Here is a 27,909-nt window from a genome sequence, read left to right as displayed (position 1 = left end):
ATGGCCTTGGGGGTCAGTTAAGCTGGTTTTATATTCCATATACTAAACCAGTTTTGCAGTTTCAATTAAGAAAAACAACCTGGAAGTAGAACTTAATCACAAGGTGTGATCTGACCCATAATCAACAAAATCCATAAAAGTGTTCTGACTGCTGACAGCTACATTTAATAGAACATTTGGATTAGGATACAGGGTGCAGAAATTTTAACTGTTTTTGTCCTGAACTACAATCATGAGTGAGAAATTTGAAAGGAGACTAGTTGCTGGGATAAAGTAAACTGGTACCTCAATATTGACCGTGACCTCTAACACGTGCAGTGTACTGAGATCAACATGAAGGAAAGTTTGATAATTACCTGTTTACTATAACCCCTGTATGGCCATTTCCTTCACTGTCACAGTCACCAACGTATGTAAGAATTAGTGCACTATGACAATAAGACAGACTTAAAAGTTGAAAGTAAAGAACAAAGAATGCCTGCAAGAAAATGAATCTCAGACTTTTATGAGAGCACTCCCCTGTATTCAATCATTGATTAATTAGTTTAATACAGCACTATCTCCAGACTAGGTAATATCTGACCCTCAAATGTAGACCTATAGGATCACATACTTCATATCTAGCTATTAAAAAAAAAGGTCTTTTTGAAAAGGACCATCATTTGCAGTTTGGACTAAGATTTAATTATCCCATATCCAAGGTCAGGCAATCATCTGAACTTTATAAATCTGCTGATTTAAGACAAGCACAGAACTTCTCTTGTCCCATTACTCTATCATGACCAATTATGTTTTCAAATAAGAAAATACAAGGAGGTAAAATGGGAAACAGTGTCTATATATAAAAAAAATTTGCTCCCCTTGGAAGTTTTCATGTTTTACAACACTGAATCACAGTGAATTTAATTTGGCTTTTTTTGATACTGATCAACAGAAAAAGACACTTTTGTCAAAGCATGTACAGGCAGTCCCCAGGTTACAAACGAGATCCATTCCTATGTCTGTCTTTAAGTCAAATTTGTAGGTAAGGCGGAACAGGTACATATGGTTCTTATTTAGTGTCAGTCAGTCAAATGTTTGTCTTAGTATATATTTTACCTTTTTATGCAGAGCTTTTATTTTTCTCGTCATAAATGGCCTTGTAGCAGCAGAGGCCCTCGGTAATTGTACGGTAAACTTTGGTGAACCTCTCTATATTAGATCTTGCTCATGTAACTTTGCCACCCATGCTTCAATGAGACGAAAGGCTTCAGGTAACTCTTGTCAAAAACATTCTTGGTTCTGGAGCTTTTAGGTCCCAGTCTTCTTCCTCAAATGCTATCATCACTTTATCCTTTAAAATTGTTCCGATCGTTGACCAACTGTAGCCTAACAGTTTTTCAATGACGTTTTACCTCTTTCCAATCGTTTTATTATTTCCACTTTATTATCAACAGTAATCATTTTCCTTTTCTTTGGTGCATCACCAACACTTGCATCGGATTTACGCTTTGGAGGAATGGTTATAAGAAAGCGTAAATAAGAGAAAAACTTAAGCCAAATACAAAGTTACACACGCAACACACTGTTATCAGCAATGTGATCGGACTTAAAATGGCGGACAGCGTTCTCCTTCCTTGAGCCAATGAACCACTGTAATGCATGCGTTCATTATTACGAACCATTGTATTGAACTATTGAGCTTTATGGCAGTCCGTTTGAAAGTACAAGTTGTTAGTAAGTTGGATGTTCATAACCCGGGGACTGCCTGTAGTTTAAAAGAATGAATTAATACCAAGAGTCTAAGTGAAATATGCTGAATTTCATAGTAGTTCAGCTTTAAAGTCTGGCTTTATTTCTCAGTTGATAAAGGTAGGAATGCACCTCATCAAATGGCTTTCCTATAAATGACCGTACTCTGTTATGCCAGGCGACCAACTTTGGATGATCTTGTAGTATGTCTCGATTAGCTCCAAGTGGCTGTATTTAAACAACAGATATAAATTATTCAAAAGCTTAAATCATGCACAACAATCTCAGCACAACTTAAGTAGCAATGATAATGATTTCAGCTGCACCAATGTGAAGATGCAAGGAAGAGTGAAGAAATCATTTTTATATTGACAAATGCAAATTTACCCACATTTATAACTTCTACAGTAGAGGCTCTAAAATATATTAAACATGAGAGTCTACATATACTGAAAATCTGCAGCAACACACACAATGCCCGAAGAACTCAGCAGGTCAAGCAGCATTTATAAGGGGAATAAACTGAGCTCATGTTAATCAGGACTGGAGAGAAAGGGCAATTCTGATTTCCTGCAACATTCTGTATCTGTCACTTTAAAATATTCCACATGAAATCTCTTCTGTAGCAAAATTGACTGTCACTAAGCCCCTTCACCCTGACTAAAAAGCATACATTAGTGCAGGCAACATGCTGGACTTTAGCAAACCAGGCCAAATACAATGTAGACTGGAACTCCTGTATAAAGAAGTGAAAGGACAAAGCCATGGATACAGTGTGATGTAGTTGTGTTGACACCAGCTAATGAATTTTTGTTATGCACCTTGTAAACCTCATAGACCCCAGTTTGGGAATTGTTATATGAAAGTAACTTTTTAAGATATTAAATGTTAGTTATCTTAACTTGGCATCATTTAAATTTTCATAATCAGTTTGCCAGTATGTGAAACATCCCAGAATGGATTGTGGTTCAATGCCAAGTATAAAACACAGGACAATAACATAACAGACAATAACAGAATAGCAACCATTAATTTACAAGACAATAGTGCAAGCAACCATGAACAATCAACAATTAGCAGAATGGTCGCATGCAAATGCTAATCACCAAACTTAAATGTGAACAGACTCAACAATTATCAACGGAACAAGGATATCAAGAAGCTGTGTCGGGACAGTCAGGGTATTACACCCAAGTGAGTTTTGTTGAGAAACTGGATAGCTACAGGAAAGAAGCTTCAGAATTGACATGTAGTGCTGGAGGTTATGGACTTGTGGCGTCTCCCTGATGGCAATTTGATGAATAGCTGACTGCCAGGGTGGATGGAGTCACCAGTAATTTTTTCAACTTTTTCGCTCTGGCAATGAACAGATTTTTTAATGTCAGTAACTGACAGCCAATAATCTTCACCGAGTGGACCACTTGCTGCAACCTGAATTTGGAGAGGGAAGAGGCAGTGGGAAACCAAACAGTAATAGAAGTGGTCACAACACTCCCAATGATGGCCGAGTAAAAATTCATCAGGATATGCCCTGAGATGTTCTTAAAGTGGCATGGGGGAACAATCTCTGCTAGGCTTTTCTTGTGATGAGCATAATGTATTGGTAATAGTAATCCTCAGGAATTTGAATGACCCAACCACAGACACAGCCTGTCCAGTACTTTGCAGGGGCTGTCAACGCAAGTCAATCCTAATTTCCTCTGGCTTGATAGCATTCGGCTCCAAGTTGTTACAAGTGCACCATGCTGTAAAACAGTCTACCTCTCTTCGACAGCAGGTCAAATCAATTTTAGAGATGAGCCCAACCATAGTTGTTGAATGGCTTTGTGGAGGTATAGTCATTTGTATAAAGTGAGAACAACAGGACTGAAAGAACACATCACCGGGGAGAGCTTGTTCTAGACATTATAAGAGGCCTGTACTGTGCTATACAATTCTATGTTCTACATTAGATCAGATAAGATCCAGCCTTGCATACTGCTTCCTTCCTATCAGGAAGGATGTAATCCACTGACAGATACTGTAGGGTACTGCTAGCTGGGTTCCACATGGTAGGCTTATTCAGGAAGTCAGAAGGCATGGGATTCAGGGAAGTTTGGCCAGGTGGATTCAGAATTGGCTTGCCTGCAGAAGGCAGAGGGCCATGGTGGAGGGAGTACATTCAGATTAGAGAGTTGTGACTAGTGGTGTCCCACAAGGATCTGTTCTGGGACTCCTACTTTTCATGATTTTTATTAACGACCTGGATGTGGGGGTAGAAGGTTGGGTTGGCAAATTTGCAGACAACACTAAGGTTGGTGGTGTTGTAGATAGTGTAGAGGATTGTTGAAGATTGCAGAGGGACGTTGATAAGATGCAGAAGTGGGCTGAGAAGTGGCAGATGGAGTTCAACCCAGAGAAATGTGAGGTGGTACACTTGGAAGGACAAACTCCAAGGCAGAGTACAAAGTAAATGTCAGTGTAACTTGGTAGTGTGGAGGAGCAGAGGGATCTGGGGGTACATGTCCACAGATCCCTGAAAGTTGCCTCAAAAGTAGATAGGGTAGTTAAGAAAGCTTATGGGGTGTTAGCTTTCATAAGTCGAGGGATAGAGTTTAAGAGTCGTGATGTAATGATGCAGCTCTATAAAACTCTGGTTAGGCCACACTTGGAGTACTGTGTCTAGTTCTGGTCGCCTCACCATAAGAAGGATGTGGAAGCATTGGAAAGGGTACAGAGGAGATTTACCAGGATGTTGCCTGGTTTAGAGAGTATGGATTATGATCAGAGATTAAGGGAACTAGGGCTTTATTCTTTGGAGAGAAGGAGGATGAGAGGAGACATGATAGAGGTGTACAAGATATTAACAGGAATAGATACCGAGTGGATAGCCAGCGCCTCTACCCCATGGCACCATTGCTCAGTACAAGAGGACATGGCTTTAAGGTAAGGGGAGGGAAGTTCAAGGGGATATTAGAGGAAGATTTTTTACTCAGAGTGGTTGGTGCGTGGAATGCACTGCCTGGGTCAGTGGTGGAGGCAGATACACTAGTGAAGTTTAAGAGACTACTAGACAGGTATATGGAGGAATTTAAGGTGGGGGGTTATATGGGAGGCAGAGTTTGAGGGTTGGCACAACATTGTGGGCTGAAGGGCCTGTAATGCTCTGTACTATTCCATGATCTATATTTAACTTGCTATGGAGCAACTCTGGAACAATAGTGTTTAAGGTGGAGCTAAAATCCACTAACAAGATCCTCACACAAGTGCTGGGGAGTCCAAATGCTGAAGAACGTAGTGAATGTAATTAACTGCATCATAAACTGAGCAATTTGCTCTATAAGCCAACTGTAACTGGTCAGGAAGAGGAGCAGTAATGGATGTTCAAAAGTTTTCATAACTACTGAAGTCAAGAGTGACTGGCCTATAATCAGTGATCTCCTCTTTCTTGGGAACTGGAACAATTGTAGAAACTTCAAAGCAGTCCAGAACCCTGCATAATTGCAAGGAGGCATTAAATATCTCTGAAAACAGGTGCTAGCTGATCTACACAGTGCCTCAGAGTACTGGGTGTGACAACATCAGGGCCTGCAGCTTTCCTAATGTTCTGTTTTCCAAATAATTTGTGAACGTCTTGCTTCACAAAAAGTACAGGGTGTGATGGAGGTGGGGAGAGGGAGAAGAGGCTGAAGAAGGTGAAGGGGGGGGATAGTGACAATAGTGTGGTTGTGAGAGGAAGGGGGATAGAGGGCTCAGCATATCAGGAACAGAGGAAGTGAGAAGATTGATACTGATTCTCCTTGTCAAAGCAGTAATAAAACTAATTGAGCTGATGTGCCAAGATACGGGAGGGGGAGACTCAGGAGCACTTCTGTTTGAAGTGGGGAAGACTTTGCAGGGAACTGCAGACTGTCCGGCTATTGTTGAAGTCTCTCTTTAGTTGATCCTTGCAAGTTGCTTTCTCCACTTTCAACTTTAAACTTATGTTTTGCAGAGCTCCATTCCTCTGTTTCTAGACCTGTAGGCATGATTCTTTGCAGATCTGAGAGTCCTCAACTCCTTGGTGAACCACAGCTTGTCATTGTTATATCTCACAATGATCTTTTTGGGAAGACGCACATCTTCACAGACAGATATGTAGGGTGTTACGTTGTCAGAATAGTCAACTATACTGCTACACCAGCCTTTCAATCCATGGAGCCTAAGCAGCCTCTCAGCCTTGGGAGTCCATCGTCATCAAATTGGTTTAGACTGTTCCAATTTTTGTTTTTAACTAGGAACATGCATGATCATGGCATGGTCAGAGTTGCCAAGGGGTTTCCTGGGATAAATGGAGGAATGTTGAATCAAGAGATCCAAAGTTCTGTCCTCATGTGTGGAGCAGCAAATCATTTGGTGTATTTGGGCAGATCATGTTTCATGTTACATAGTTAAAATGTCCATAAAGAAAATGTATTGAGAAATTTATTTTTAAAATCATAAATATTATCAGCCAACAGCTGTTGTGCAGATTGAGTATTTGCATGAGGGGGAATGTAAATATCACAGGATAACAGAGTGAAATTCCCTCGGTAGGTAGAATGGTTTACAATGAATGAAAAGAACCTCTGTCAGCAAAGGGAAAAGGAGGAATGGCGGATAACGCCCCTGCACCATCTGTTATTTATAAACATGCACAGGTCACCACCATGTGGCTTGCACATAGTGAGCTCTTACCATCTGCTCTAAACAACTGGTATCTTGCCATTTGACAAAGTTGTCTGGTATGTCTGAGTTAAGTCACGTTTCAACAAAAAGCAGAAATATGGACAGTTGACTGAGTCCAAATGAAGGGTCTCAGCAAGGGTCTCATCCACTCATTATTCCTTTCCAGAGATGCTATCTGATCTGCTGAGTTCCTCCAGTTTTTTGTGTACAGGTCCCATGAATTTTTAACTTGTCTGACAAGTCTAATGATATTTACTCAAGGTTTGCTCCCAAACCCTTTCACAATTATGTATGTGGGCTTTTTTGTGTGTCTATAGTCTCACAAATGTAATTTCATTCTCAATACTAGAAGATCAGTTTTGAGCAGGACATCTGAATGCTTTACCTGCATTAGTTCACAGATGGCCAGAAGATCTCCCACTGTAATCTGCTCACCACAAATGAAAGGCTGGTTCTTCAGAAACATCAATTCCAATAAGTCTAAAGTTGCGCTTAATTCACCCAGAGCTTTGTTCAGCTTCTCTTGGTCCACTGCCTGGCCTGATGCCTTGGGTATCAAAACCTGCACAAGCAGATTCCAAAAACAAAAAGTTTCAAAACACTTTAACATGCATAACTATTGGAGATCAATGATTTTGCCCAGAGAATAGGGAAAGATGTTGCAGATTGAATACAGTGTAGCTCATTTACTTCGGTAAAAGGAATAAACATAGAAACATTGAAAACCTAGAGCAGAATACAGGCCCTTCTGCCCACAAAGCTGTGCCGAAAATGTCTTAATGTGTAGACATTACTAAACGGGAAGTGAATTAAGAAATCAGAGGCGCCAAGGGACTTGAATCCTCTGAAGTTTAACTTGCAGGTCGAGTAAAGGAACGTAAATGCAGTGTTAGCATTAATTTCAAGAGGTCTACAATATAAAAGCTAGGATGTTTACATTTACCCTATTTAAAAAGAAAAAAAAAAGCAGGCCTTTTCCAAAGGTTGGGTGAGACTAGAACTAGAGGGCATAGGTTAAGGCTGAAAGGTGAAATATTTAAGAGGAACTTCTTCACTGAAAGGGTGCTGAGAGTGGAATGAACTGTAAGCAGAAGTGGTGGATGTGGGTTCTATTTCAACACTGAAGAGAAGTTTGGATGGGAGGAGTATGGAGGGCTATGGTTCAGATGCAGGGTCGATGGGACTAGATGGGCTGAAGGGCCTGTTTCTCTGCTGTAGTGTCCTCTGACTAATGCTGAAGTTTTAGAAGGTATTGTTTAGACTACATTTGAAGTATTGAGAGCAGTTTTCAACACCAAATCTAAGAAAGTATGTGCTAGCATTGGAGAGGGTTCACAATAATGATCCCAGGAATGAAAGGTTAACATATGAGGTTTTGATAGTTCTATAGCACTGTACTTGTTTGAGTTCAGAATCACAACTTAGGAAGTGTATACAGTACTGACAAAGTTCTCAAATATATTGTTGGTCATTATTCCTACACATCCAGGTTTGGCCTGGAGTTTTATGCTCAATCCCTAAGGATTCAGTGCATGGCAATGAAAATGGTGCCGGTTGGGAATACAGAATTGAGGTTTTCTTCTCAAATGGATGTAAAAGATCATTAAGACTATTTTGAAGAACAGGAGATCTCAGAAGTGACGACCAACATTATTGAAATATGATCACAATGATGTTCGTGGGAATTGTGCATATATTAACTTTTTCTCTGTATTTCAGTAAAGCATTTTGTGATGTTTGGGTGGGGGGGTGTCCAATAACAATAAAAGCTGCTCTATAATTGAAAGTGTTTCTGCTTTGATACAGACCTCCAGAATGAAGACCTTTGCTGCATGAAACCGCACATTGGCGTGCTGCCACGCCATGTATTCATCCACCTTTGCCCGCTGAAACACGTCTTGAGGGTACCAGAACTGGGGCACATTGTACTTTGTTGCGAGGTACTTCAGGATGGCCACACTGCAAACAAAATCCTCAAAGAGGTTACTTTCTGCATTTTGCTTTATGTCATCAGTAATTGCCAATGGGGTTCAATTCCCAAATACTGATGCTGTGGCATTGATGCTGCTGCAAATAAGTTCTTCACTGTACATGTGCATAAGACAATAAACTTAACTTTCACTTCTTAGGGTATAACAAAGGTCTAGTTTGTTGAACACAACAGATGACCTTGCTGGCTCATTAGTGTTAAATATTCTGTGTTTTACAGCCCCAACCTGCAATCTGAGCCTTTGAAACTGCATGCAACGGTCAGTGAGATGGTGACAAGGTTAACCTGCCGAGGTTTGTAATAACGCCACAGACTGCAGAACTTCTACAAACTAAAATTAATTTACTTCACTTTTACTGTATCTTTCAAGATTTTTTTTTAGGTGGTTTCAATTTTAACCTGAGAAAGTTAAAATCTCAGAAAAAGGGCAGGTTCCAGTGAAGTCACTGTCGAGAATGGCAGCTTAAGTCACTAGCTCCTCCGAAAAAACGCATATTAAGCCCCGTTAACCCATCAAATATAGTATTTTTCGAATGTATTTGAACAGATAAGAGGAGCAAGAATGGAGAAAAAGAAGGGAAATTAAAAAAAGTGACACTGCGGAGCCGGTGGCCGAGAGTGCAGCGAGCAGCTCTCCCACCTGACCGTGTGCTAGCGAGGCGGACGCTGGGCCTCGTTCAGGCGAAGCGGCAAATATGATCGAAATTTTTAAAGAGATAAGGGAGTTCCAGAAAGATATAAAATAGCAGCTACATGATATTAAGTCAGAGCTCGCCAACGTCAGTCAAAAAATAGCGGTGGCAGACTCGAATTGAGAAGGTGGAAGATCACGTTCAAAACGTGGAATGGGTACTAAGTAAGACGATAAAATATTAAATCAACAACAAGGTAAACTGCTTGACCTGGAGGGAAGATCACGGCAGAAAAATATCAGAATATGCAACATTCCCGAAGGAGCGGAGGGCTTGTCTATGACGAAGTTTGTCAGAAAGTTGCTGCGGGACGCGCTGGAGCTTCCCTCAATAATGGAGCTGGAAATTGAGAGAGCACGTCATGCGCTTGTCCCGAAGCCTACCCGAGATAGAGCAGATAAGCCACATTCAATAATAATTAAATTCCTTCGATACAGTACCAAGGCAGAGATTCTGCAAAGGGCCGATGGTAAGAAGAGGGTGTTTTTAGATGGTAAATTAATATATTTCGACCAAGATTCCCCCCCCACCCCACCGTGGTCCTACAGAAACGTAAAGAATACTCTGAAGTAAAGTGAATACTAAAGCAAGAAAGGATTAGATTTCAAACTCCATACCCTGCTAAACTTCATGTGTTTTATCACGATGTGATCCAACTGTATCAGACAGTGGAAGAGGCAACTACAGACATGAAGGCCAGAGGGCTGTCCGTCAGCATGATCAAACCGAGGGAAAGCCAGGCAGAGGAATTATCCCGCTCCGTTTGGGAAATAGTGCGAGAATCGAGAAGGCAGGAGACAGGAGGAGGCCGAGAGAAGTATATCAGAAAGAGACTGGGAGTTTTCCAAAGACAGCCCTCAACCCATAAGGTTTGGCTAACTTTAAAAATGTTGAGAAGCTAAACGGAAGCAAAAGTAGTCGGTGATATACCTATCGCGAAAAATACTTATTATAATGTGGATTTTATATTAATTAGTTGTTATTCTTTATTCACTCACTTACTCCTTTTCCCCACCAGAATGAGAATATATATATATGTGTGTGTGTGCATATATGTGTATGTATGCAATATATATCTCTGTGTGTGTGTGTATGTGTGTGTATATACATATTCTCTATTTCCTCTAGCTCAACCCAGGGTCATCTACTAAAGACCTCAGCCTTGGAACCACACCTTTGTTGCCTTTTTTGTTATTATTTGTGTTTCTTCGTTTTTATTTGTTCAGGGAGTAAATCAATTAAGTTTTATTCTGCTAATTTCATTGATACATTGACAGATAAATGCAGATGGGCTAAGGACGAAGTAAAATTCATTTCTTTTAATGTCAATGGGCTATTAAATCCTATCAAACATAATATAATTTTATCCAAAATGAAAAAAGAACAAGCCCATGTAGTATATTTACAGGAAACTCATTTAATGAGCATAAAAAACTAAAGAGAATGGGCTTCACTAATTTGTTTTTCTCCTCATATAAATCAGGACATAGGAGAGGAGTTGCTATTCTTATCTCAAGTAAGCTGAATTTCGAAAAAGTATCCGAAATGGGAGATAAAGAGGGCAGATATATTCTGGTAAGGGGGAACATAGACGGAAATTCAGTTACTCTACTGAATATATACACAACCCCGGGAAGTGATACTGGTTTCTTTCAGAAAATTACTGACATTATGGTAATGGAAACAGAAGGTCTCCTGATATGTGGGGGAGACTTAAATTTACAATTACAACCAAAGTTAGACTCTTCCAATAGAAAAACCTATGAAACAAGATCTTTAAATAAGAAAGTTAATACACTTTTTGAGGATGTTGGTTTAATTGACCTTTTCCCTGACAGAAGGGATTACACTCATTATTCTGCTCCCCATTTTGTATATACAAGAATAGACTATTTCATAACATTTGGAAAAGATAAAGACAAAATAAACACCTGTGGAATTGGGACAATAGATGTAAGTGACCATGCACCATTCTAGATGTTTATCTTTTGATTTTGACCTACAACCAAAGAATACTAAATAAGGAATAAAACTCAAATAATAATAATGGCAACGAATGTGTGATTCCAAGGCTGAGGTCTCTAGTAAGTGACCCTGCGTTGAGCTAGAGGAAATGTCTCACTTGTGAGTTGAGTATTGCGGTCTTCATAAAAGTCAGTGAACAAATCCATTACACAGAAAAGATCCCTCTCCCTCTCCCTCTCTCTCTCTCTCTCTCTCTCAAAAAGGAGTAAGTGAGCGAATAAAGAATAACAACTAAGTAATAGAAAATCCACATTATAATAATTAAAACATTAGATGAATTACAAAATAGGCTGAAGGAACTAGAGAAAAAACACAAATTGAATTTTGCACAGGATACATTAGAGGAAATTAAAAAAAATTAGGAATGAGATAGTTTCCTGTGATATCATCGTTGAGAATGGCAGCTTAAGTCACTAGCTCCTCTGAAAAAACGCGTATTAAGCCCCATTAACTCGTCAAATATAATATTTTTTGAAGAATATTTGAACTGAAAAGAGGGGCAAGAATGGGGAGAAGAAATGGAAATAAAAAAAGCGACACAGCGAAGCCTGTGTCCAAAACCTGTCTGATCATTACCTATCAGTATGGGTAGAAACTCCTCTAATCGTTTGGCCATGGTGGAGGTAAATAACCTATAATCTACATTAAGAACGGATATTGGTCTAAGTGATCTGCATTCCATTTTATCCTTGCCTTCTTTCAGTATAGCTGAGATTATCGCTTCCCTATATATAGAGGGACCTTTTCCCTGACAGAAGGGATTACACTCATTATTCTGCTCCACATTCTGTATATACAAGAATAGACTATTTCATAACATTTAGAAAAGACAAAGACAAATACTTGTGGAATTGGGACAATAGATGTAAGTGACCATGCATCTATATATTTATCTGTTGATTTTGACCTACAACCAAAGAATATTATTTGGAAACTAAATTCAAGTCAACTCAATGATCCGTACTTTAACGAATAAATTAAAAAAGAAATTGGTCTCTACTTAGAATTTAATGATAATGGAGAGGCTTCACCTCCCATTTTATGGGATACTCTGAAGGCAGTCTTAAGAGGGAAAATTATAGCGATATCTTCATATAAGAAAAAAATAAGGAATAAAACATTAGAGGAATTACAAAATAGGCTGAAGGAACTAGAGAAAAAACAAATTGAATTTGGCAAAGGATATATTAGGGGAAATTAAAAGAATTAGGAATGAAATAAATAATTTGGCTAGGCAAGAAATCAGGAAAAATTTAATGTTTCTGAAACAGAGACATTATGAAAGTGGATTGAAATCTATTAAAATACTGGTGTGGAAACCAAAAAAAAAAGATATCAGAAAATACAATTCATAGAATTAGGGACCCAAGAACGAAAATGATAAAAAAATAAGCTAAGTGAAATTCAAGAAGCTTTTGAAGTGTTTTACAAAACGCTATATTCCAAAGTTCCAGGGGGAAGCATAACCCAAATTGACACCTTCTTAAATTCTCTAGAGTTACCCACTTTAAGCGAAGAACAAAATAGAATGATGACTGCTGACATAACTGAAGTTGAATTAAAAGCTGCAATTAGTAGGCTTAAATTAAGCAAGACACCAGGATCAGATGGGTATACGGCAGAATGGTACAAAGAATTTAAAAATGAGTTAATTCCTGTTTTACTCCCCACAGTGAACTGGGCTCTAAAAAAGGCACAAATGCCACCCAGTTGGAAGGAAGCGATAATCTCAGCTATACCTAAAGAAGGCAAGGATAAAATGGAATGCGGGTCATTTATACCAATATCTGTTCTTAATGTATATAGATTATTTACCTCCATCATGGCCAAATGATTAGTGGAGTTTTTACCCATACTGATACGTAATGATCAGACAGGTTTTATATGACAACGCCAGACTCAAGACAATATATGAAGGGCACTTCACATTATGGATCATATACAAAAAAATAAAATCGAAGCAATGTTGATAAACGCGGACGCTGAAAAAGCATTTGATTTGGTTAATTGGAATTTTCTTTACAGAGTTTTACATAGATTTGGTTTCCAAGACACAAGTATTAAAACTGTACAGACACTATATGACAATCCTACTGCTAGGATTAAAATCAATGGATATTTATCAAATAGTCTTACCCTAGAAAGGGGCATGAGACAAGGTTGTGCATGGTCACCACTTCTCTTCGCGTTATATCTGGAACCATTAGCTCAATACATCAGACAAAATGAAGATATCAGGGGAATTACTATTAAAGGGACAGAGCATAAATTGGCTTGTTATGTGGATGACATTTTGATCTATCTAGGACAACCAACATACTCTTTACAGAAATTGATGCAATCCTTTGAACAATATGGTCAATTATCAGGATACAAGATCAACAGAGATAAAACCCAATTACTTTCATATTACTATAGCCCACCAAGAGAAATTGAAAGTCAATACCCCTGGGCATGGCACACAGAGTCTTTCAAATACTTGGGCATCATTATGCCATAAGATTTGGCAAAATTATCAGAATGTAATTATCAGCCTTTATATAAAAAATTAATATTTATTTCAGTCTCAATTCAAGGATTGAGTCTATTAAAATGAATGTACTGCTCAGACTGTTCTATCTCTTTCAGACCCAACCAATAGAGATTAATCAAAATCAATTCAATGAATGGAACAAAATGCTATCAAGGTATATTTGGCAGGGTAAAAGGCCTAGAGTTCGTCTCAAAACTTTGCAATTAGCAAAGGAAAAGGGGGGATGGGGCTTGCCTTCTCTTAGAGATTATTAATTTGCAGCACAGTTGAGAGCTGTGATATGTTGATGCAACCCATCATATGACGTTCAATGGAAAAACATTGAGGAGCGGGTACTTCCCATCCCCATACAAGCAATTTTGGCTGATAACAACCTGCTAAGGTACATAAATACTATTGATAACCCATGGGTGAAACTGACTCTCAAAATATGGAAAACTTCTAAAAAAAGAATATAATCTAGAGGGAAATATTGCAATTCTTAAATGGTATGCATATAACTCGGATTTTACACCAAATAAATTGGATGCTAGATTTAAGGACTGGACAGCTAAAGGAATAACAGTTCTTTGCAACATAATGAAAGAAGGAACACTGTTCAGTTTTGAAATGCTTAAAGAGAAACACTTATTAGAAAAACAAGATTTTTATCGGTATTTACATATGTGACAATATGTTAATAAGACGCTTAAAAATGTAACCAAGGCAAATACATGCTTGATAGAGCTCTTTAGAAAAGCATATAATTCAGATAATGGTAGTAGAATCATTTCAAATATGTATAAGAGGCTGTCAAATCTTAAGACATTCCACTTCATACATTAAAATAAAATGGGAGAAGGAAGGAGGGATAATTATATCTGAAGAAGAATGGACAACAATATGGAGATATCAATGGAAGTGTACCAGTTCACAGAAATGGAGGGAGTTTGGATGGAAAAACTTGATAAGATATTTTATTACACACTCTCAGAAATCCCATTATGATAGTAACCTCCCTTTTGCTGGAGAAATTGTGGAAATCAAAATGCAAATCATTATCATATTTTTTGGGATTGCCATGTTATCAAAGACTATTGGAGGGGGATACACAATGCCCTACAAGACATCTTTAAATGTGAAATTCCCTTAGAGAGCAAGACCATATATTTTGGATATATACCTCAAGAATGGTTGAAAAGAGATAAATATTTAATGAATATACTGTTGGTGGCTGGTAAAAAGACTCTTATTAGGAAATGGTTATCATAGGAGAGCCCAACTTTCAATGCATGGATGGAAATTACAATGGACATTTACAAAATGAAGAAGATTAACAGCATTCATTAATCATAAGCTGGAACAATTTGATTCCTACTGGGAAAAATGGTTTAACTACATAACGCCTCATAGGCCTGATTTTATTCTCACAAATCAATGAATATGTTGTAAAAAAAAATCACTCCCTACTTGTACATAGTTTTTTCCTTTTGCTTGTTTTTTTTCCTCCACTCTTTTCTATAAGTGTATACCCGAGATAAATATTATGTGGAGATTTGTGACATACATGATATGATATATATGTACAATGCCTGAAATACATCTAATGGAAATGTTTGTTTGATGATGAGCTCCAATAAAAAAAATTACAAAAAAATCTCAGAAAAAGGAAATGAAATCATGTATCAATTGAATTGAGATTGCTTATTATTGTCATGTGTACAACATGGGAATGCAACTCTTTAGGGCGCCTGAGATTGGAGTTCACTTCCTACTGATGTCTGGAAGGGGTTCTTACATCTCCAAGTGTACGTAGCTTTCTTTTTGTGCTCAAGTTTCCTCTCAAATTCCAAAGACACAGTTTCGGAAATCAGTTCTGGACATGTTACATCAGTGCCGGAAATGTGACAACACTTGTGGGCAGCCCCCAGCACATCCTCGGTCTGTGTTGGTTGTTGACATAAATGACGCATTTCACTGTATATTTCAATGTACATTAGACTACAACATATAAGAGCAGAATTTGGAGAGGGGGGAATTGAGGGGGAATATAGAAGAATTAGGCCATTTGGTCTATCGATTATGCTCCACCATTTCATCATGGCTGATCCAATTTTCCTCTCAGCCCCAATCTCCTGCCTTCTCCCCGTATCCCTTTGTACCCTGACCAGTCAAGAATTTATCACCTTCTGCCTTAAATATACATAAAGACTTGGCCTCCACAGCTTCCTGTGGCAACAAATTCCACAGATTCACCACTCTCTGGCTAAGGAAATTCCTCCTCATCTCCATTCTAAAAGGATGTCCCTCTATTCTGAGGCTGTGTCCATTGGTCTTAGACAATCCCACCATAGGAAACATCCTCTTCCTATCCATTTTCTCAAGGTCTTTTACCATTCAATAGGTTTCAATTAGGTCACCCTCATTCTTCTAAAATTCAGTGAGTATAGGCCCAAAGCCATCAAATACTCCTCATATGATGAGCTGTTTAATACTGGGATAATTTTCATGAACCTCCTTTGACCCCTCTTCAGTTTCAACCATAGAACATTACAGCACAGTAACAGGCCTTTTAGCCCTTCTTGGCTGTGCCGAACCATTTTTCTGCCTAGTCCCACTGACCTGCACCTGGGCCATATCCCTCCAAACCCCTCTCATCCATATATATGTTCAAGTTTTTCTTAAATGCCAAAAGTGAGCCCGCATTCACCACTTCATCTGGCAGCTCATTCCACACTCCCACCACTCTCTGCGTGAAGAAGCCCCCCCTAATGTTCCCTTTAAACTTTTCCCCCTTCACCCTTAACCCACGACCTCTGGTTTTTTTCTCCCCTGGCTTCAGTGGAAAAAGCCTGCTTGCATTCACTCTATCTAGACCCATCATAATTTTAGATAGATAGACAGATAGATACTTTATTCATCCCCAAGGGGAAATTCAACATTTTTCCAGTGTCCCATACACTTATTGTAGCAAAACTAATTACATACAGTATTTAACTCAGTATAAATATGATATGCATCTAAAATCACCCTCCCAAAAAGCATTAACAAATAGCTTTTAAAAAGTTCTTAAATAGTTTACTAAAGTGCATTGAGTGGTAACTTAAGCTCAGTCCTAACCCCGGCACTTTAACATGTCTTGCCCCTGGTGGTTGAATTGTAGAGCCGAATGGCGTTGGGAAGTAATGATCTCTTCATCCTGTCTGAGGAGCATTGCATTGACAGCAACCTGCCGCTGAAGCTGCTTCTCTGTCTCTGGATGGTGCTGAGCAGAGGATGTTCAGGGTTTTCCATGATTGACCGTAGCCTACTCAGCACCCTTCGCTCTGCCACCAATGTCATACTCTCCAGTTCTGTGCCCACGACAGAGCCCGCCTTCCTTACCAGCTTATTAAGACGTGAGGTGTCCCTCTTCTTAATGCTGCCTCCCCAGCACGCCACTACAAAGAAGAGGGCGCTCTCCACAACTGACCGATAGAACATCTTCAGCATCTCACTACAAACATTGAATGACGCCAGCCTTCTGAGGAAGTAAAGTCGACTCTGTGCTTTCCTGCACTGGGCATCTGTGTTGGCAGTCCAGTCTAGCTTCGCGTCTAACTGCACTCCCAGATACTTGTAGGTCTTAACCTGCTCCACACATTCTCCATTAATGATCACTGGCTCCATATGAGGCCTAGGTCTCCTAAAGTCCACCACCATCTCCTTGGTCTTGGTGATATTGAGACGCAGGTAGTTTGAGTTGCACCATATCACAAAGTCCTGTATTAGTTTCCGATACTCTTCCTCCTGACCATTCCTGACACATCCCACTAAGGCTGTGTCATCAGCGAACTTCTGCACACGGCAGGACTCAGAGCTATATTGGAAGTCTGATGTGTACAGGGTGAACAGGACCGGAGAGAGCACGGTCCCCTGCGGCGCTCCTGTGCTGCTGACCACCGTGTCAGACCTACAGTCTCCCAACCACAGATACTGAGGTCTGTCTGTCAAGTAGTCCGTTATCCAAGCCACCATGTGTGAGTCTACTCCCATCTCCGTTAGTTTGTGCCTTAAGATCCTGGGCTGGATGGTGTTAAAGGCACTAGAGAAGTCCAGGAATGTAATCCTCACAGCACCACTAACCCTGTCCAGGTGAGAGAGGGATTTGTGCAGCAAGTACAATATGATACACCTCTATCATAACTCCCCTCATTCTTCTACGCTCCAGGGAATAGAGTCCTAACCTATTCAACTTTTCTCTGTGACTCAGTTTCTCAAGTCCCAGCAACATCCTTGTAAACCTTCTCTGCACTCTTTCAACCTTATCAATATCCTTCCTGTAATTAGGTGACCAAAACTGCACACAATACTCCAAATTCAGTCTCACCAATGTCTTATACAACCTCACCATTACATTCCAACTCTTGTACTCAATACTTTGATTTATAAAGGCCAATGTACCAAAAGCTCTCTTTACAACCCTATCTACTTGCGACGCAACTTTTAGGGAATTATGTATCTGTACTCCCAGATCCCTCTGTTCTACTGCACTCCTCAGTGCCCTACCATTTAACTTGTATGTTCTACCTTGGTTTGACCTTCCGAAGTGCAATACCTCACACTTGTCCACATTAAACTCCATCTGCTATTTTTCAGCCCATTCCTCCAACTGGTCCAAATCCCTCTGCAAGCTTTGAAAACCTTCCTCATTGTCCACTACACCTCCAATCTTTGTATCATCAGCAAATTTGCTGATCAAATTTGCCACATTATCATCCAGATCATTGATATAGATGACAAATAACAATGAACCCAGCACTGATCCCTGTAGCACACCACTAGTCATAGGCCTCCACTCAGAGTAGCAATCCTCCACTACCACTCTCTGGCGTCTTCCATTGAGCCATTGTCTAATCCAATTTACTACCTCTCCATGTGTACCTAGCGACTGAATCTTCCTAACTGACCTCCCATGCGGGACCTTGTCAAAGGCCTTACTTAAGTCCATGTATACAACATCCACTGCCTTCCCTTCATCCACTTTCCTGGTAATTTCCTCAAAAAACTCTAACAGATTGGCTAAGCATGACCTATCATGCGCAAAGCCATGCTGACTTTTTCTAATAAGTCCCTGTCTATCCAAATACTTGTAGATCCTATCTCTTAGTATTCCTTCCAATAATTTACCTACTACTGATGTCAAACTTATCAGCCTTTAATTCCCCGGCTAACTTTGAGTCTATTTTAAACAACGGAACTACATGAGCTATCCTCCAATCCTCTGGCACCTGACCCATGGATATCAACGTTTTAAATATTTCTGCCAGGGCCCCTGCAATTTCAACACTAGCCTCCTTCAAGGTCCAACGGAATACCCTGTCAGGTCCTGCGGATTTATCTACTCTGATTTGTCTCAAGACAGCAAGTAACTCCTCCTCTTTAATCTGTATAAGTTCCATGACCTCCGGGCCTATATCCTTGCTTAACACGGATTTTAAGACTTTTAGTAAAATTTTGGCTACTAGATTAGAAAATATATTACCCCGAATCATTTCTGAAGATCAGACTGGATTTATTAAAAATCGCTATTCATCTTTTAACATTAGAAAATTAATTAATATTATTTATACTCCTTCACCCAAAATACCAGAATGTGTCATTTCTTTAGATGCTGAAAAAACATTTGATAGAGTTGAATGGCCATATTTATTTAATACGATGCAGCATTTTAATTTTAGTTCAAAATTTATATCATGGATTAAATTAATATACCATAAACCCTTGGCTTCAGTTTTTACCAATAATCGAAGATCTTCTTTTCGGTTATTCCGTGGTACAAGGCAAGGTTGTCCTTTAAGTCCTTTACTATTTGACCGCTTTAGAACCTTTGGCTATAGCCATTCGTGAATCTCCTAATATTTTGGGTATTACTTGTGGGGAGGGGACATATAAGTTATCATTATATGCTGATGATCTGTTACTGTACATATCTGACCCTGAAAGATCTATTCCTGCTATTTCGTCCTTGCTTGCTCAGTTTAGTAACTTTTCTGGTTATAAATTGAATTTTAATAAGAGCGAATTATTTCCATTAAATATGCAAGTTCCAATTAATAAACATTTACCATTTAAGGCTGTTACAGATTATTTTACTTATTTAGGTATTAAAATTACTAAGAAACAAAGATTTATTTAAAGCTAACTTTTTACCCTTAATTGACCAGATTAAGCAACTTGCTATCAGGTGGCCTCCACTATCTTTGTCATTGGTTGGTAGAATTAATGCTATTAAGATGATGGTATTACCCAAATTTTTATATTTACTTCAAGCATTACCAATTTTTATTCCCAAATCTTTTTTTGATATTATTGACTCCAAAATATCTTATCTGTGGCAGAATAAAACTCCTAGACTAGACAAAAAATATTTACAGAAGCCTAAGAAGGAGGGCGGTTTGGCTTTGCCAAACTTGAGATTTTACTATTGGGCAGTTAATATATGATATTTAATATTTTGGACACAAGAATTGACTACAGCTGCTTGCCCACAATGGGTAAATTTTGAATGTAAATCTGTACAAGACTTTTCATTGTTTTCAATCTTAGGATTTTCATTTCCTTTTTCTTTATCTAAATTGAATAAACAAATAACTAATCCTATAGTCAAATATACATTGCGAATTTGGTTTCAATTTCGTAAATTTTTTGGTGTGAATAAGTTTATTTTATCATGCCCTATAATATCTAACTATTTCTTTCGGCCCTCTTTTATGGATCAAACTTTTCTTTTATGGAAAACAAAAGGTATAACATGTTTTCGTGATTTGTTTTTGGATGATAGCGTTATGTCCTTTGAACAGCTATCTAATAAATATAATTTACCTAAAACCCATTTTTTTTTAGATATTTGCAAGTTAGAAATTTTTTGTATAATGAGTTACAGTCTTTTCCGAAACTATGTCCATTGGACATTACGGAAAAAATTTTCGCTCTGAATCCTTGTCAAAAGGGTTTAGTAGCTGTCATTTATAATATGATCATGAAAGTACAGCCAGATGTATCAGAAAAAATTAAGGAATGGGAAGAAGAACTTCATTGTCTTATATCCACTGAGCAGTGGGAGAAAATTTTACTTAGTCAATTCATCCTCTATTTGTGCTAAACATGCTCTGATACAATTTAAGGTTGTACATAGAGCTCATATGTGTAAGGATAAACTTGCTCGATTTTATTCTCATGTTAATCCAACCTGTGACAGATGTCATTCTGATGTTGCCTCATTGACCCATATGTTTTGGTCTTGCCCTTGTTTACAAAATTACTGGAAAGATATTTTCAGTATTATTTCAAGAGTTCTGAGTATCAATTTCCAACTGCTTCCTTTTACTGCAATTTTTGGTTTACCAATGGTGGATAATATTCATTTATCCTCTTCATCTCGACAAATGATTGCATTTGTTACATTAATGGCTAGAAGATCTATTTTATTGAATTGGAAAGAAATTAATCCTCCAACTATATTTCAGTGGTTTTCTCAAACTATCTCTTGTTTGAGTTTAGAAAAAATTAGGAGTGTTGTTTTTGATCCTTCAGTTAAATTTGAAGAAACTTGGAGACCATTTATTCAACATTTTCATATGAGTTAAATTGTCTTTTCCTAAACCTTACTTTTATTATCCTTAATTATTTGGATGGAGGTTCGGAGTTATTGGCACTACTGTATGTATTTAACATTATGCAACGGCCCATATTGGTTAGTGTTTTTTTTTCTTCTCTTTTTTTGTTTTTTTTTCTTTTGTTTCTTTTGTTCATAAATACTATGAGTTTGAGAGGCTATATATATTTATTATTATATATTTGAATGTCTACTTAAACTACCAATTATGTACTCTCAAACACTTTGTATTCATGTTTCATTTATGTTTGTTTAAAAATTAATAAAAAGATTTAAAAACAAAGTTCCATGACCTCCCTACTTGTTTGCCTTGTTTCCATAGACTCCATTCCAGTTTCCTTATAAATATAGATGCAAAAATCTCATTTAATATCTCTCCCATTTCTTTTGGTTCCATACGTAGCCGACCACTCTGATCTTCAAGAGGACCAATTTTATCCCTTTTGCTCTTAACATACCTGTAGAAGCTCTTAGGATTTCCTTCACCCTGACTGCCAAAGCAACCTCATGTCTTCTTTTAGCCCTCCTGATTTCTTATTCATTTCGCCTTTAACCCTGACAGGAACATACAGACTCAGAACTCTCAATTTCTTCTTTGAAGGCCTCCCACTTACCAATCACATCCTTGCCAGAGAACAATCTGTCCCAATCTACGCTTTTTAGATCCTTTCTCATTTCTTCAAATTTGGCCTTTCTCCAGTTTAATACTTCAACCCGAGGACCAGATCTATCTTTATCCATGATCAAGTTGAAACTAATGACATGATCACTGGAACCAAAGAGTTCCCATACACACACTTCCGTCACCTGCCCTAACTCATTTCCTAATAGAAGATCTAATATTGCATCCTTCCTAGTTGGTACATCTATATATTGATTTAGAAAACTTTCCTGAACACATTTCACAAACTCTAACCCATCTAGACCTTTAACAGTATGGGAGTCCCAATCAATGTGTGGAAAATTAAAATCCCTTACAATCACAACTTTCTGTCTCCTGCTTTTGTCTGTTATCTTTCTGCAGATTTGCTCCTCCAATTCTCGCTGACTATTGGGTGGTCTATAATACAACCCTATTAATGTGGTCATACCTTTCCTGTTTCTCAGCTCCACCCATATGGCCTCAGTAGTCAAGCCCTCTAATCTGTCCTGCCGAAGCACTGTAATATTTTCCCTGATTAGCAAAGCCACCCCATCACCCTTCATCCCTCTCCCTCTATCACGTCTGAAACATCGGAACCCTGGAACATTGAGCTGCCAGTCCTGCCCCTCCTGTAGCCAAGTTTCAGTAATGGCTATGATGTCATTAGTCCATGTGTCAATCCAGGCCCTCAACTCGTCTGCCTTTCCCACAATACTCCTCGCATTGAAATATACACACCTCAGAAGATTATTAGCACTGCACACAACCTTACTATTTGTGACTTTGCATGAACTACTAACATCATTTATTTTTACCCCTGTTCCACGACCTCTGGTTCTCTGGTTCCCATTCCCCTGCAAATCTAGTTTAAACCGGAGATTACTACCCTCGAGGTCCTGTTATTCAACTTCCTACCAGGCTCTCTGTACTCACTCTTCAGGACCTCCTGACTCTTTCTAGATATGTCATTGGTACTGATGTGTACCACGACATCTGGCTGATCACCCTCCCACTTCAGAATGCTGTGCACACGATCAGAGACATCCCTGACCCTGGCACCCAGGAGGCAAAAACCCATCAGGGAGTCTTTGTCACGACCACAGAATCTCCTGTCTGTACCCCTGACTATGACTGTACCCCTATCACTACCGCTCTCCTCTTCTTCCTCCCTTCCTTCCTCACTGCAGAACCAGACTCAGTGCCAGAGATCCAGCTGCCGCAGCTTGTCCCAGGTAAGCCATTCTCTCCCCCCCCACCCCCAACAGTATCCAAATCGGTATACCTGTTTTGGAGGTGAATGGCCACAGGGAAACTCTGCACTACCTGCCCTTTCCCCTTCCCTCGCCTGACAGTAACCCAATTACCTGTGCCCTGTACCTTAGGTGTAACTACCTCCTGGAAGCTACTATCTATAAACTGCTCAGTCTTCTGAATGATCCGGAGGTCATCCAGCTCCTGCTCCAGCTCCCTAATGCGGTCTGTTAGGAGCTGCAGCTGGATGCACTTCTTGCAGGTATCGTTGTCAGGAACTCCCTGACTTCCCACATCCTGCAAGAGGAGCATTCCAACATCCTGCCTGGCATATTCTCTAGTCTGAACAAAAAAAAAGAAAAACTGAAACTTATCAGAACCTACCCTCGCCTGTGCCTGTTTCTTGCTGAGGCCCGATTGAGCCAAAGCTGTCCCACTCCAACGATGGCCGCTGTATATGGCGGTCTTCCTTTTAAACCTTGGTGCGCTACGTCACACACCTGCGCAGTCTAGCCTCTTTCCCCCGATCAGTTAAAGAAAGAAAAAACGACCTTCCCTCCGCAATGCTTCACTATTCCACGTTCAGCCTCTTGCTTCGAATGATAACTACTCACTATACTCCAAGTGAGGCCTCACCAGTGCTTTATAAAGTCTCAAAATTACCTCCTTGCTTTTATATTCTAGTTACCTTGAAATGAATTTGCCTTCCTCAACACAGACTCAATCTGCAAATGAACCATTTGGGAATCCTGCACAAGGGATCCCAAATCCCTTTGTGCCTAGATTTTTGTTTTTTTTTTCCATTTAGAAAATAGTCAACCTGTTAATTTCTTCTATCAAAGTGCATGACCATATTCTTCTTGACACTGTATTCCTTCTGCCACTTCTTTGCCCATTCTCCTAATCTGTCTAAGTCCTTCCGTAGCTTCTCTACGTCCTCAAAACTCCCTGCCCCTCCACCTATCTTTGTATTGGCTGCAAACTTTACAACAAAGTGATCAACTCCATTACCCAAATCATTGACATATAACATAAAAATAATCAATCCAACACAGACTCCTGTGGAACATCACAAGTCACCAGCAGCCAACCAGTAAAGACTAGCTTTATTCCCACTCTTTACCTCCTGCCAATCATCCAATGCTTTATCCATATTAGATCTTTCCCTTAATACCATGGGCTCATAGCTTGTTAAGCAGGCTGATGTGTGGCTCGTCAAAGGCCTTCTGAAAATCGCAGTACGAAAAATCAACCAATTCTCCTTTGTCTATGCTACTTGTTATTTCTTCAAAGAATTCCAACAGATTTGTCAGGCAAGACTTTCCCTTACATCAGAAGACCATAGAACATAGGAGCAGAATTACGCCAATCAGTCTATTGAGTCTGCTAAGTCATTCCATCATGGCTGATACACTCAACCCCATACATCTGCCTTCCTGATCAATCAGGAAATTTTTGCTTTAAAGATACCTGCAGTCTTGGCTTCCACCGGTAAATTAACCTTGTGGGAGTCTTGCACGAGGATTCTTAAATCCCTTTGCACTCCTGATGCTTGAATTTACTCCCCATTTAGATAATATTCTGGGCCAACCGATGCAGATTGGGGGCCAACTTCATCAAGCACCTCCGTTCGGTCCGCGACAACAGACAGTTTCTCCCGGTTGCCATCCACTTCTTCAACTCTGCTTCAAATTCCCACTTGGATATGTCCATACATGGCCTCCTCTACTGCCATATGAGGCCAAACTCAGGTTGGAGGAACAACACCTTATCTACCGTCTGGGTAGTCTCCAGCCCCTTGGCATGAACAATGAATTCTCCAACTTCTGGTAATTCCCTCACTCTCCCTTCCCCCATCCCAGTTTCTCTCTGCCTCCTCTTCCAGCTACCTATCACCTCCCTCATGGTTCCACCTCCTTCTACTACCAATAGTGCTTTCCCCTTACATTCCTTCTTCATGCTTTCTGCTTATCCCTCCCCCACCCCTTGGTCTTTCCTCTTACCAGTTTTTCACCTGACCTTCTCCTTCCCACCACCTTCTTTATAGGGCCCCGCCTCCTCCCTCTACAGTCCTGACGAAGGGTCTCAGCCCAAATTGTTGACTGTTCATTTCCATGGATGCTGCCCGATCTGCTGAGTTCCTCCAGCATGCTGAGCATGGTAAATAATATTCTGCACTTCTGTTCCTTTTACCAAAATGCATTATCATAATTTCCCAATACTGTATTCCATCTGCCACTTTTTTGCACATTCTTCCACTCTGTTCAAGTCCTGTTGCAATCATATTGCTTCCTCAGCACTAACTACCCCTCCACCCATCTTTGTATCATCCACAAACTTTGCCACAAGGCAATCAATTCCATTATCTAAATCACTGACAAACAATGTGAAAAGCAGCGGTCCCAATACTGACCCCTGAGGAACACCACTAGTCACTGGCAGCCAACAAGGCCCCCTTTATTCCCACTCACTGCCTCCTGCTTGTCAGACATTCTGCAGAATTTGTGTTTTCAAACCATGGCTTTCTCTCACTGTCCTGTCCCTCCACACCTCCAGGGTAGTCTGCTGTATTTTTCTTGAACAGTAGCCCACTTCAGCACCAGTTTTCTCCACCCAGCTGAACTTGTTCTTATACTGAACAATAATCTCAGCTCCACACACTTTCACCTTGTCAAAAGACGTGCCTATGAGAAATACCATTAGCCCAACTTGTTCGGCACATCAAACAATCCTATTTCAATCCGTCCCCTCAGTTCCCAAAGAGTGGGCTAAAGTTCTTTCAAAACTCATGGTATCTCATGACAGAGGTTACTGTGCCAAAACAGCTTGTCTTTATGGTTTTATCAGTAGAATCAGAAGTTTATCTCCTACTGCAAAGATCAATAAAATACACACTGATGGCCTCGAAGAAGTGTTATGCTCTAAACTGAACACAAACAATCCTCTGGCTCTTTTTCCTGGTGTTCTGTTCATTACCAATTACTTTATAAGGGTGACATAGTAGTGTAGAGGTTAGCACAACATCAATGTTCCTCATAATTTTTTCTCAGCTGCATGGACCCGCCATTGCTCTGAGCAGGAAATTTTTGACACAGCTTGAAAACTGCGTGGCACTTTAATTTTTTTTGTAATTTTTTTTGTAAGAATGTAAAAGGAATCTTAAGAAAGAGATTAGAAAAGCTAAAAGAAAATACGAGGTTGGTTTGGCAAATAAGGTGAAAGTAAATCCGAAAGGTTTCTACAGTTATATTAAAAGCAAGAGGATAGTGAGGGATAAAATTGGCCCCTTAGAGAATCAGAGTGGTCAGCTATGTGTGGAACCGAAGGAGATGGGAGAGATTTTGAATGATTTCTTTTTGAATTGTCTAAGGTGTGGGAAACAAGTAAGGAAGTTATGGAACCTATGACAATTAAAGAGGTGGAGGTACTGGCGCTTTCAAGAAATTTAAAAGTGGATAAATCTCCGGATCCTGACAGGATATTCCCCAGGACCTTGAGGGAAGTTTGTGTAGAAATAGCAGGAGCTCTGACGGAGATCTTTAATATGTCATTAGAAACGGGGATTGTGCCGGAGGATTGGCGTATTGCTCATGTGGTTCCATAGTTTAAAAAGGGTTCTAGAAGGAAGCCTAGCAATTATAGACCTGTCAGTTTGACATCAGTGGTGGGTAAATTAATGGAAAGTATTCTTAGAGATAGTATTTATAATTATCTGGATAGACGGGATCTGATTAGAAGTAGCCAGCATGGATTTGTGCGTGGAAGGTCATGTTTGACAAACCTTATTGAATTTTTTGAAGAAGTTACGAGGGTAAGGCAGTGGATGTAGTCTATATGGACTTCAGCAAAGCCTTTGACCTAGTTCCACATGGAAGGTTAGTTAAGAAGGTTCAGTCGTTAGGTATTAATGCTGGAGTAATAAAATGGATTCAACAGTGGCTAGATGGGAGATGCCAGAGAGTAGTGGTGGATAATTGTTTATCGGGATGGAGGCCGGTGACTAGCGGGGTGCCTCAGGGATCTGTTTTGGGCCCAATGTTGTTTGTAATATACATAAATGATCTGGATGATGGGATGTTAAATTGGATTAGTAAGTATGCCAATGATACTAAGGTAGGAGGTGTTGTGGATAATGAGGTGGATTTTCAAAGCTTGCAGGGAGATTTATGCCGGTTAGAAGAATGGGCTGAACGTTGGCAGATGGAGTTTAATGCTGAGAAGTGTGAGGTTCTACATTTTGGCAGGAATAATCCAAATAGAACATACAGAGTAAATGATAGGGCATTGAGGAATGCAGAGGAACAGAGAGATCTAGGAATAACTGTGCATAGTTCCCTGAAAGTGGAGTCTCATGTAGATAGGGTGGTGAAGAGGGCTTTTGGAACGCTGGCCTTTATAAATCAAAGCATTGAGTACAGAAGTTGGGATGTAATGCTAAAGTTGTACAAGGCATTGGTAAGGCCAAATTTGGAATATTGTGTGCAGTTCTGGTCACCGAATTATAGGAAAGATATCAATAAATTAGAGAGAGTGCAGAGACAATTTACTAGGATGTTACCTGGGTTTCAGCAATTAAGTTACAGAGAAAGGTTGAACAAGTTAGGTCTCTATTCATTGGAGCGTAGAAGGTTGAGGGGGGATTTGATCGAGGTATTTAAAATTTTGAGAGGGATAGATAGAGTTGACGTGAACAGGCTGTTTCCATTGAGAGTAGGGGAGATT

General features: G+C 39.6%; 1 protein-coding gene across 1 annotated transcript in view; it reads right to left on the bottom strand.

Moving 5' to 3' along the window:
• Window positions 1–475: 475 nt before the first annotated feature.
• gstt2 (glutathione S-transferase theta 2) overlaps window positions 476–27,909 on the bottom strand; it is a 38,419-nt gene continuing 10,985 nt past the window's right edge. The window contains exons 3-5 of the mRNA XM_059987858.1: window positions 8,226–8,376; window positions 6,803–6,979; window positions 476–1,959 (exon numbers count right to left, since the gene is read on the bottom strand). Of these exons, the coding sequence (XP_059843841.1) occupies window positions 1,819–1,959; window positions 6,803–6,979; window positions 8,226–8,376 (469 nt within the window). The 3' untranslated portion in view covers window positions 476–1,818. The remainder of the gene's footprint in view (window positions 1,960–6,802; window positions 6,980–8,225; window positions 8,377–27,909) is intronic.

The sequence above is a fragment of the Hypanus sabinus genome, chromosome 13 (genome assembly GCF_030144855.1).
Source record: "Hypanus sabinus isolate sHypSab1 chromosome 13, sHypSab1.hap1, whole genome shotgun sequence".
Classification (NCBI taxonomy): Eukaryota; Metazoa; Chordata; class Chondrichthyes; order Myliobatiformes; family Dasyatidae; genus Hypanus; species Hypanus sabinus.
Note: the sequence above shows the minus strand (reverse complement) of the source record. Positions and strands in the feature narration are given on the sequence as shown.